This window comes from Chinchilla lanigera, unplaced genomic scaffold (assembly GCF_000276665.1).
Source record: "Chinchilla lanigera isolate Chin_1 unplaced genomic scaffold, ChiLan1.0 scaffold00020, whole genome shotgun sequence".
Lineage (NCBI taxonomy): Eukaryota > Metazoa > Chordata > Mammalia > Rodentia > Chinchillidae > Chinchilla > Chinchilla lanigera.
In genome coordinates, this window is record NW_004955421.1 from 27,709,359 (window position 1) to 27,721,863 (window position 12,505).

A 12,505-nucleotide genomic window follows, 5' to 3' on the forward strand; every position below is an offset into this window, starting at 1 on the left:
GGCCGGGCGCAGAGGCGGCTGGCGCAGGTCCGCAAGCGGATTAAAGACCGGCGTCCCTGAGCTCTGGCCTTCTGCACGAATCTGAAAACCTTACAGACGCAGCGGCACGCCAGCCGGCAGCCGCGTGGTGGGGCGATAAAGCTGGGGGGCGCTGGCTGGTAAGATCTGACGCTGATCTTCGCTGGCCTGGGCGAAGGTCAGGGCAAGGGTGCACAACGCAAAAGGAGGCCTGGTTCCGTGTTGAAGAGGTGGACATGGCCCTCCTACCCCAGCCTTAGGGACACCGCAGCAAGAAAGCCAGAGCGCGGCTTTGCAGCGCCAGCCCGCAGAGGGCTCTACTTATGTTTTAAGAGCGGTGTAAGCCTGTTTACATCTGATTGGAAGCTTGGCATTTGGCGTAAGACCATGTTAGGGGCTAAGCAGGCGGGCTTGAGCCGCTCGGTCACTCTAAGGGTCGCTCTACCAAGCGTTCCTTGCAGCAGTAGTGCCGCCCGGTAGAGAGCCGGCTGGAACTCAGTGCTGGGCCAGGCACTGCGCATTCATTACCCCTAATTCCTTAGCCGGCAGGGTGGGCAGTATTACCCCACTTTGCAGGGAGGCGTCAAGCTGAGAGAGGCGACCCTGGCGAAGGCCGCAGAGCCTGTACATAGCATCACGAGGCGTTAGAAAGGTACGGGGTTTCTGCTCTGCGGTCCCGGCTCCGTGTACGGCCACCGGGTCTAAAAGAGATTCCACAGAGCAGATGGGATTCAAGCCCCTGTGGTGCAGAATCCACGGTGAAAAATGCAAATGCACTTTTCTCTTGCATCCACTCACAGGGATTTGAGTGCGTCCTATGTGTGGAGTGACTGTCCTTCACAGACCTTCTCACGGTCACAGTGATAACCTGCACACAGCTCGTCAGGGACGTTTACTGCTTCCACATGTATGTCACCCACCCTGGTGGTGACCTCAGACTGAAGGAGAGTTCCCCTTTGCGTAGCTGGTGTTGGTGACACTCCTGGTTCAAGGCATCACAGCCTTTGAACCAAGACAGCCATTGGGAGAGTTCAGACTAGTGAGATTCTTAGGCGGTGTCGTTGACAGGGCTTGACGACCAGCGGAAAGAGGGAGGATAGAAATCTAGAATGACTTTCAGGTTCTGGTTTGGGCAGCAACGCCGGAGTGCTGAGGTCGGAGCGGGGGCGGGGCAAGTCTGGGAGGATGAGGAGGACACCCAAGGGCCGGCTCTGTGGCGCAGTCCCGGAGACATCTGAGTGCATGTCTAGTGGCAGAGTTCGCCGCGCAGAGGGAGCGGTCGGCACAAGGGCGGTTGGGGAAGTTGCAAAGAGTTTCATGCGAGAAAGAAGAAGGCATGGGACAGAACGCTAAGGGTGGCTAAGAGCTGGAAGGTAGCAGAAGGCTAGAAGCCTAGGAGAGAAGTTCAGAGGTGGCCAGAGAAAGACAGAAAAGTCCGGGGCAGAAGACTATGTTTCCAGATGGCCAGTGGAGTTGGTGCTGGCAATCACGTGACCAGGGAGAAGCGTTTCAGTGAAGAGGTGGGAACGGAAGCCTGTACAAGGGGCTGAAAAGTGAACTCATAAACGAACACCCCGGCAGCGGGTAATGTGTGCACCAAAGGATTAATGAAACGCGCCCAGAGACGGGTAACTGCAGTGTAGGAGGCCATTCCAGGCCTTGTATGTGTACATGTGCATGTGTTAGTTCCTGGGTACTGAACCAAGGGGTGTTCTACCAGCCTCTAAAAGGGCTGCATCCCTAGCCCTTTTATTTTTTGAGATGGGGTCTCACTAAGTTGCCCAGGTAGGATTCAAACTTGCAGTCCTCCTTCCTCAACCTCCCAAATTCTGAGATTACAGGCATGTGCCACCTTGCCTAGGTCCAGCTGGAACTTTCGCAGAATTTTGCCTAAGGCCTTAGAATTTTGTTGAGACGTATGTCACTGGAGGGGTGGTAGCGTTTTAGACTTGCTACAGCAAGCACGCTCATCACTGCACTGAAAGGTTAAGAGCAGGTCTCTCACCACCACCACCACCACTCTCCCAAATAGAGGTTCAAAGTCCATCAGCAGATCAGCCACAGGTAATTTTTATACTTATGAAAGAACATGTTTATGAGAAACAAAACAATGAAAACTACAACAAAATTGAAATGGGATTCCAGAGAAAACCGTTATTCTTATTGCACTGAAACAAATTCAGCCATCAAAGTTGTTTTCCAAAAACCTGGGGCACAGAATGCTGTTCACGGAGGAGCCAAGCTGACTACACCGCAATAGGAATATCCAATTCAAAAAAGAATGAGAACGGCAGAAAGCATGTGTCGGTGGAAACTGATAGGAAACATATAAAATCCAGAATGATCATCTGGTGTTTGGTTCATTGCTGCTTTCTTATAACTGCAAAAATGAGACATTACTGGGTAAGGCAGTAAAATGACAATACAGGGTGTTTTATTCGGTATGTGGGATGCCTTAAAACAGCGAACAGCCCTCTCAGTGCCAGCTTTTTGAAAGATGGTATGTCCAGAAGAGCCCTCTTGCTTGTATGGCTTTGTCCTTTGTTCTTCATACATCATCCCGTTGTCAGACCGTGAGAATTATTTTCCAGAATAACAGGATGCCGCTCTCAGGCAGATTTTTAAAATGCTGTCATATATGCATATTGCCAGCAGTACCTTGGCTGCCTTTTCCTTGGGTGGGTGGAAGGAGATTTGGAGGAGTATTTTCATTCTTAGCTCCTTTCCTAACCTTACTCTGAAGAATAACGCCAGGAAATAAGTTGAAGGTAGCTACTGTTTGTCACATTCCTCCGGCTCCTGCCTCGATCATAGAAAACTCACGTTCTCGATGGGCAGAGATGATTTTTGAGCTGAGGTGGCTTGCCCTTCCTGCGGAGGTGGTAGTCATGGTTCTGACAGCAAATGTAGGAAAAAGGAGAAACAAATCAAGGGAGAAGAGAGAAAAGCCAGCCTGCATCTCAGGTCATCTTTTTCTTGGTTTGACTTAGCTGTAACTCCAGAGAGCTGATGGACCCTCTAAATTGGCACTAAGCACCTGCAATTCTCTTCTCCAGGGTTTAAAATAGCTCCCAAATTAGAAAGGAATTGCAAGGGCCTCCCTTGTTTTGAAGGGTGCATGACCCAGGAATTTTAAAACATTTTTCACAGGACCATTGTCTTGAACGACCCAAAGAAGAGGAATGCACTGTCACTCGAGATGCTGAAATCTCTCCAGAATGATATTCGTCATGAAGCTGACAGCAAAGATCTGAAAGTCATCATCATTTCAGGTATTTATCTGATGTTTACCCCTAGAGCTTTGCACAGGACAGAAATGGTTTCTCAAAAGTCTTTGGTTAACCGGGGAGTTCCTTCCTTTAACTGGAGAGCTGTTTTGAAGTTCCTTTGAGAGAGCTTTGTTATGGAAAACTCATATAGTTGGCAACTTAGTACCAACACTACTAACTGTGGAAATTGTAGCACAAAATACTGTGTGGTGAAAATGTGTCTTTTCTTTTTTGTTAGATGCTAGAAATTGCCACATTTTGCTATGCTTGTGTTCCGATTAAAATCAGAACGTCAGGGCTTGGAGTGTAGCTGAATTGCTAGAGTGCTTGCCTAGCAAGCATGAGGCTCTGAGTATGTTCCCTAGAACTGAAAAAAAATACAGAATTTCTTCATGCGCCTTATAAATAATCCTTTTGGTAGATCATAAAGTCAGCTAGGAAATGGTTGCTTGGGCGTTGGATTGGTTTGCCTGTCCTGTTCTTACCAGGCCTTACGTTTGATTTCCACAATGCTGTCTGTAATGGGGCTGAGAACATGTGCATATTTTGCCCATGTCTTCCCTTGCCCTTTTTCCAGTCTGGGTTATTCAAGAATTATCTTTTCGTGTGATGCTGGTGGGGGCATAAATAATAGTCATGTCAGCATTTTCAAGCACCCTCAGGGAAGAATAACAAATAATGCTCTGTGATGCTTTGTTTTGAGAATTAAAGATCTAGAGCCAGATCCTCAGAACGTTACCTGCTTAGCAAACAGACTTTCATGCTTTGTATGGCACAGGGAAAGGAAATTAGAGTAGGATTCGGCAGCCATGTGAGGCGTGATCTGGGTGCGGCAAAGGTCTCTAACTGCTTAGCTGCACCTGCACCAGTTCTTGCTTGCAAAAGAGAAGATGCTGTCCCGGCCAAAACAGCCACACAGAAGAAGGAATATGAGACAGTGTCACCAGCTGATGGGGGAATGGCACCTGCTGCTGATGACAGTGGCAGCAGCCACAGTCTCAGCTCCCTCCTTTATCAAACAAAGAGCTTGAGCCAGACAGCGCCCACATTCTCTTCATCCTCCGATTTCCCGGGTTCCGCCCCGTGGATGTCCCCACCTGTGTGCTAAGCGACGGGGCCAATGCCCCGGGCATGGCAGATTTCAGTAGACCTGCGCAAGTCCACACACTCAGGCCAGATGGAGTCCAGAATTTAAAAAAGACCTTCACCTTGGTCACAGAGGATTTCCTTACGCAATTGCTTATCTTCATTGATTTCCACCATGGGCCTTTGGGAGACAGGGCTTTGGCATTTTATCACCATGCTCTGTCTGTACCTCTCCAGGCAAACTGGCATTGTTCTCATCAAAACTGAGCCATGAACCTTCTCTCTAAGTGTCTGCAAGCTAGACAGTCTGTGATTGGTTACTGAAGTTGTGTCTCTGAAGTTTGACAGCTTTTTCTTTTCTTTTCCCAATTGGAAACGTTTGTAGCTGAGGGCCCTGTGTTTTCTTCTGGACATGACTTAAAGGAACTGACAGAAGAGCGAGGTCGTGATTACCACACTGAAGTATTTCAGACGTGTTCCGAGGTAAGCTAGGGTGACGGTCAACACTGCAAACCACAAGTGACCGTTATCATTGAGTTAGCCTTCTGGTTCACAGGTAAGCTTTCATGGACAAGAGCTAACCACTGAGCCGCTGGAAACTCTGTGACCATTGCCGGTCCTTCATGCGAACTGTGATTTGGTTTGACCTGTGAGGAGTGATCACAGTTTGCTACTCAAGGCCACATATACAGTGGCATGCACAGCTGCCCTCTCCGCTGTGGGTGTGCCCTGGCATGAATGCTTTGAGTAGGAAGCAAAAGGTGGGAATGTATATCTGTAGAGGGAAAGAACCTATGATTATGATAATCTTTAAAATTTAAAAACTAAAGCAGCCCTGTTAATGGGAAAGAAACAACATTTGTACATAAAAATGGTAATTTTAAAAAATAATTTTATTTTAAAGAAAAACCAAACAGAATTTCAAAACAAGATGACAGGAGGGTGACAGCGGTTAATACATTGCATATTGTTATCTTTAAATTAGATATCTCCTACTCAGAGTACAAGATGTCAGCATTTAATTGTCCAAACAATATTAGCACAAACCTTTCTTTTCAATGAACTAAGAAAAATTAGTAGAATAGCTATGTGAACTATCTTTTATATATATTTTTTTCTTTGTGCTTTTCCCTTCCTTCCTTTCTCCATTCCCCCAGCCCAGTTTTTCTTTCCTTTTGAAGTTTCTTCCCATTTCACAGTGTGCTGTACACTTTGGATCTTACTTACTCTTTCAGCTTCTCACACTAGGGCGACAGTATGATGCATACCCATGTGCGTCTGGATTATTTCACTTATGAGTAGGGCCTCAAGTTGAGTCTATTTACCTATAGAAGTCTCCAGTTTATCCTTCTTTATGGTTGAGTAATACTCCACTATATAAAAAGACGACATCTTTTTTATCCATTCCTCAGTTGATGGGTATTTGGGATGTTTCCAAGATCAATGATGGTTTTCAAAGGTGTTTTTTGTTTTTTAACTTTTTTGTTTTGTGAGAGAGGATCGAACTATATTGTCCAGGTCTTGAGCTTGCTGTGTGTGTAGCTCAGGCTGGCCTCAAACCCATGATCCTCCTGCTGAGTGCTGGGATTACAGGTGTGCACCACCACGGCTGGCTCTAAAGTTAATTTTGAACAAACCTTTATAAACACCACCTCCAAGAAGGTAAACTGACCTCTTTAATTTCACTTTTCTGCCCCTTTTACTGTACTAAGGAGAAAAATTGCTAAGAGCCCTGGGAAGAAGTACACGAAATTTTGCGCGATTTATAAATCAACGCCGGGTAACAAGACGTTGAAAATGGAACGTAACTTGAAGTAACACATTGTTCACTTGATGAGCATTTATTGAGCACCAACTTCAACATCATACCTACAGGTTACTGAGGGAAATTCAAGGGGGAAAACGTTTCCTGCCAAACTGAAACTAGAGTCCACCTGAGAAACAAGCCGTGCCGGACAGTTTCCCAACCTGCCCTCAGCCACCTCGGCCTCGGCACTCACTCGTCTGCCCTTCCCTTGGCTGTTCATCCCTCAGCATGGGTTAGGCAGGCGAGCAGGAAGGCGGCGGGACACATTCCTGACCATTTTTTCTCCTCGCCCTTCCCGAAACTCAGGAGCAGGTCGGATTGCACTTCTCTCATTTTGCGGAAGGCAGGGAGGAGAAGCGATTCATGTGAAGCTGCATGGCGTAGTGGAAGCCAGCGAGAGCGGAGACTTTCGTTTCCTACATTAATGATGTTTATAGGATAATCTGCTCCTAGGTTTGCCAAGGCTTGGTGCTTTAAAAATTGAGTTTTCACAAATACACAGCACACGTGGTTAAAATAGAAAAGCGTTCGGTGAACCAGCAAAGCCCTGTACCCTCCCTAACGCAGGTGCTGTTTCACTCTTCTTCGGTGGCTGACGGGCTGAGATCTGAATAGGTTGGCAAAGGGCCGCGTGGGGCCCAGGGCTGCTTCAGAGGGTGAAGGCCGCGGCCACCCCTGACTTGCTGGGGAGAGTCAGTGCGTGAGCAGAGCCCAGCCCTGGAAGTGAAATGGGAGTGCAGGAGTGCTGATTTCTTTAACACTGTTTCTAAGACTTTCAAATTGTCCCGGATAAATATGAGCGTCCTGAGCTTGTGCAAGATTTCAGTTTCCGAGTGTAATCAACAAGCAGGCCTGGAGCAGAGCAAGCCAGCTATTTCATTATGCAGTTCATACGCGAGGAAATTTGATTTTGCAAAGGGAGATGGAGGTATCAAAATCAGCTCACCATCCAGAAGCTTATGGCAGATTTGTTGCAGATCACAAGTACTGCCTAATGGTTAATAATTTACAAATCAGGACTAGGGCCAGAATGACAAGTACTTGGTTGCGAAAGGGCTCAGGTGACTTTCTGGGGCAGTGGCTTGGGGCTCACCCTGGAAGCTCCATGCCCCTGCCTCCCTCCTTGCACCCTGGTGAGCGTTGGAGGTGGAAACGCTCATTCATCAGAAGACTCTTCTAACACCTCACCAGTTACGCGGCAGTGGGACAGCGATGCTTCCTTTCGGAAACGACTCGGAATCCTCAGTAATGCCTTCAGGTGCGGCCGGGGAGGAGTTTCGTTAGTGTCACAGTTTGGAGTAGGTGGAACCAAAAACAGTACTCAATTCAGGACGGTCAAATAGAAGGCGTAACCGACTCTCGACTAGCAAGGCTTTGATTATCCTAGCATGTTCATTTTCTACATTCCCTTTGTCTTTTCTGAACTTCTCACTAACTCTATTTAAAATAGTATGAACTATGAAAATAAGAACTTATTACAGAAAATTTTGAAAATCTAGAAGAACAAATAAGAAACAAAAAAGAAATAAGAACAAATAAGAAAAATAAAATTACTAATGCAATGCCATAATCATACCCCCAGAGAAAACTGATACTTTGCTATGTTTATTTCTAATAATTTTTTCTATGTACCTATATGAATAATCATATATATGTGTATGATTTTGTATAGCAATATCGTTAAAGCACTGAATGCTATAATCTGTGTGCCCAGTAATATTTCTAGTACTCTGGACATAGTAGTTTATATAATTGTTATGTTCTGTAAAGTGGGTGCTAACATTATGCCCACTTTACAGATGTGAAAACTGAAGAGTTAGGTGACTTGTGTAGAGTTAGGCAATAAGGAAGCACGGCCTGGGCGGCAGACTCCAGCAGCCTGACTCCAGAATGTTACATAAGCCCGGCACCACCATGCTGGTACTTCCCTGGGAAATTCTCGTTTTATTTAGAGCGCTGCATTTGACTAAGTGGATGCAGTTCAGTTTGCATAGCTATTGTATTAGCTTTGTGTCACTTCAACAAAATACCTGAGGCGATTAATTTAAGAAGAGCAAAGTTGTGCTTAGGAGACTCAGGTCCAGGATTGGGCCCTGGGCGAGGGCGCTGGGCGGCAACAGCAGGGAGAGGGGTCCAAGCAAACGGCTCACATCGCGAGCCCAGGAGCAGAGAGGCCCAGGAGGAGGCCAGGCCCCCAAAGCCCTTCTGAGAACACCCCACCGTGCCAAAGGGCTGCTCCCAGCTCCCCCCACGGGCTCCTCAGCCTTCCCGTAGCTTGGCCTGAGCACCAAGCCTGTAACCTCCCGGCAGACTTTGGGGCAGTGATACGGTGCTTGCACTAGAAACTCTCCCCCGCATGACAGCAGCCATCTGCTTATCCCCAATCACTTGTATAATTTATAGATTTTTTTACTGCTGTAAAATAATGATTTGGTGAGCACCTTTGACTGTAGAGCTTTTTACCTATTTCAGATTTTATTTTAGAAGCCGAATTCATATATCTAAGGTATAAGCATGTGCAGTGCTGTTGGATATATACTGTATGATCTAAATATGCTTCTGCCAGATCCTTTGAAATCCTAGCCCCTCAGAGATGGCAGGCAGGATACACGAACCATTCAACTGCAGTCCCAGCGGGTGGGCTTTTCATGCGTAGCCCCAGTTCCTGGGGGATGGAGGAACTCGCAGAACCAAACCTCTCCTTTCTTCACGGCAACTTTTGAAAGTCTTATTAACTGCGCCCTTGTTTTTCCACTTCACTGGGAACAGCTCCATCTGTAACCCTCGGGCATCCCCCAGGGTGTGTGAACTTCACAAATCCATGGGTGGTGTGTGGAGAGGTGTGCACATGCGTGTGTGTACATTTTTCTGAGGAGAGGGTCATTAACGTTTACCAGATTCTCAAAAGACAAAAGATGACCCTACCTCCCAGAAATATAAAGAGTACAATAGAATATAATACACTAGCCTAATACACAGGCATGTGTCCTTAACACTGAGGAGACGTTCTGAAAAATATGTTTAGGTGACTTCATGATTAGGCAAACACAAATGTCTGAAAACTGCAGGCGGGTGTGGTGGCGCATGCCAGCACCCGGAAGCCAAAGCAAGAGGATTGCTGTGAGTTCAAGGCCAGCCTGAACTGCATAGCAAGACCGTGTCTCCAGAAATCAAAACAAAAAAATAGTATAAGAGCCAGAGTGTATCTCAGTGAGAGCATGTGCTTAGCGTGCGCAAGGCCCTGAATCCAATCACCAGCACCAAAAAAAAGTATAGTATAATAAATACATCAACCAGTAACATAGTCACTTATTTTCATTGTCAAGTTTTTTGTTTTTTTTTTTAAAGAGGGAAAGGTTTATTTAGCTCACAGTTTGTGGATGTTTCAGTCCATCATCAGCTGGTCCAAGGCAGCGTGGCATGGCTGAAGGGTGACAGTTTGTGACAGTGGAAGACAGCAAAAGCAACAAGAGCAAAAAGGGAGGAGACATTGTCAAGTATTCGGTATGGTACCTAACTGTACACTTTTATAGGACTCACGGTGCAGTGGGCGTGTTTACACCTGAATCACCACAACCGCATGAGCAGTGCCTTGCCACTACACGCTCTCTAGATGAGAGGAACTTTTCAGCTCCATGATAGTCTTAGGGGGAGCTACCACCATACATACAGTTTGTACTTGACTAAAATGTCATTATGCAGTGCCTAACAATATAACTGGTTATTTTAGAGAAGAAGCTGATAAATATCAAATGTTTATGAGTATAAAAGATAAGTTTCCTAAGGCAAAATCTTCCAATCAGTGAAGGTCATTTTTCTTTCAATTGCTGCCTTGGGAAAAAACCCAGATGTAGTTTCTGTCTTACTTCCTTCCCTGCCAGGGTTCAAAGAGCAATAATTTTAAAATTGAAGTTGCCATAGCAACACAATCTGTTTAGAGTGTCATGAAAAAGCTAAGCTGCAAAGATAAGTGAAAGTTCTGGCAATTTATGGCTGCAGGGGTGACAGGAGCACATTTTCATCTCTCTTCTTGGTGCCAGTGGCTCCGTTTTAAAAATTCTGTTTATTTTGATGACAGCGGGGTGTCCCCCCTCCCCACTTTAACTTAATAGTCTTGAGAGAGTATCCGTGGTGGTAATTTGAGAAGTAATCACTGAGGAAATTGCCTTCAAGTCCCTTTTCCCTCTTAATTTTTCAAGGGATCACCAAATACTAATTTCAGAGTTTTAACCCAAGGACGTCACACAGACACAAGGAGAACAGAACTATTTGTGAAGGGTTTTGTTTGCTTTTCAGAGACAAAACTCCTCACTGTTCCTCAGTGGGGGCGCTGGGGAACTAGAGGGGGAATGTCACCTCTGCCTCCCCCACAGTTAGCTGGCAGGGGGCCTGCGGCAGGTAACCCTCTCTCTCCGAGCTTCCTGGTTTGTGCCAAATGGGGCTCCTTTCTCATGAGGTTCTGTGAAAGCCCAAATGATAAAGTCTGGTCCACAGTAGATAACAGAATATAGGTTAGTGCTTTGTGTGTTTTCTTTCATTTTTTTTCATAGAATCTGATGAACTACTGCACGTGAAAAGCTCTGGAAAGAGATAAAGGTATGAGGATGGCTCCTGCCTCTGCACGGAGTGACGTGGGGTGTGTGTTCCTGCAGGTCATGATGCTGATCCGGAACCACCCTGTCCCCGTCATTGCCATGGTCAATGGCTTGGCCACAGCTGCGGGCTGCCAGCTGGTTGCCAGCTGTGACATCGCCGTGGCAAGCGACAAGTCCTCCTTTGCCACTCCTGGAGTGAACATTGGGCTCTTCTGCTCCACGCCTGGCGTGGCCCTGGGGAGAGCGGTGCCCCGAAAGGTAATCTAAGTTCCTTCCAGCCCTCCTCCAGATGTCATCCTCCAGTGCGCATGAAATTTCTGAATTACCTTGGTTTTTTGTTGTTGTTGTTCATTGGTTTGTGTTTTTGAGGGTTTTTGAGACAGGGTCTGCACCATACATACCAGGACATTCCGCCCAAAGGCCTTCTGGCTGAATGTGCTTGTTCCTCTGTAGTTCGTACAGTGGGTGTCTGTTTGTGGAGTCACCACATTTCAATCCTGCATGGCCCAGTACAGTGGCAACAGCAAGCAGAAACACCACAAGGACTCCCAGGATCTGGAGGCAGATTTATTTGTGTCAGTGGGCACCCATCAGGATCATTCTCAACATCAGGCCCTGATCTTTGGTGGTCTGGGGCTTATATGAGATAAGCAGGCAGGAAGTACAGAGGCAGAATGGCTTGTCAACTGGGGATCGGTTTATGCAACGTGCATCATAATGCCCAGCCCTCCCTAAGAGACAGGAGCAACTGGAACTGGAACAGGAAGTGTTACCTGGGCAACTAACAAACGGAAGGGTACTGGCTGGGGCAGTGTTTTCTGCTACACAGCTAGTTAGGTTTTTTTGATTGGCTTGTTTTTATAAAGTCAAAATATTATTGTAAATCTTATCTGAAATGCAACTGAAGCTGTTTTGTTGCACTGAATGGTGGCCTGTGAGATGTAACGGCGCCCTAACACAGTATCAGGAGGCCGGGACTGCATCACTGGCCGGCCCCTTGCTGACAACCTCTCCTGCTCAAGAAAGGACGCAGTAGCTGAGCGTGCTGGGTTTACAATAGCTGCCTTTCAGGTACATGAATATCCTGTCTGTCCAACAAGGAATCGTTACAAAGTTGTCTCCTTGTTGCTAACCGCAGTGACTTCCACACTCATCACTTAGCTTTCTTCCTTCCTGCAACAGCTAGAATATTTACTGAACATCCCTGAGGGGACCCAGCAGTGTCCTTGCTCTAGTAAAAGGACACCCTCATTCTCAGCTGGAAATCTGTAAAAAGGGGGAGATCATATATGCAGCGCTGAAGTGCTGTTTGGAGTATATTTTCTACTTTAGTAATGACTACAGGAATTAGCATCTGCTCACATGCCTAAGGCACCGAAGAAATGAGACCCGAGGGCAACCGAGCAGCAGGGCCAGTGAGTTTCGGAAAGGGCTCCTTTCTTCCCTAACGCCCCAATGAAGACTTTGCAGAAAAGTGTGTTTGTGAGGAGGCTCTGAAGACGGTTATGTGCAAGCGCACCTCTTCTGAGGTGGGCTGGAGGTGGCTCCGTGCGGCCCAGCAGGGGTGCTTTTGTTTCTGTCAGAATAGGTATTAAATGTGTAGGTGTGCATTAAACTAGCATCTTCAGCTGCTGCTTTGTGCCAGCACACTAAAGGGGACGCCCAGGCCTCCTCGGGAGCACCCGACCCCTGCCTGCCGGGGCTCCCCAGCGGCGGGCGGGGCGCGTGCG

At 46.9% G+C, this 12,505-nt stretch overlaps 1 protein-coding gene across 1 annotated transcript in view; it reads left to right on the forward strand.

Annotated features, from left to right (window-relative positions):
• Nucleotides 1–3,168: 3,168 nt before the first annotated feature.
• Nucleotides 3,169–12,505, forward strand: part of Echdc3 (enoyl CoA hydratase domain containing 3) — a gene marked incomplete at its 5' end in the record, with an annotated part of 18,615 nt that continues 9,278 nt past the window's right edge. The window contains 3 exon segments of the mRNA XM_013513801.1: nucleotides 3,169–3,290; nucleotides 4,759–4,856; nucleotides 10,833–11,033. Coding sequence (XP_013369255.1) covers nucleotides 3,169–3,290; nucleotides 4,759–4,856; nucleotides 10,833–11,033 — 421 coding nt within the window.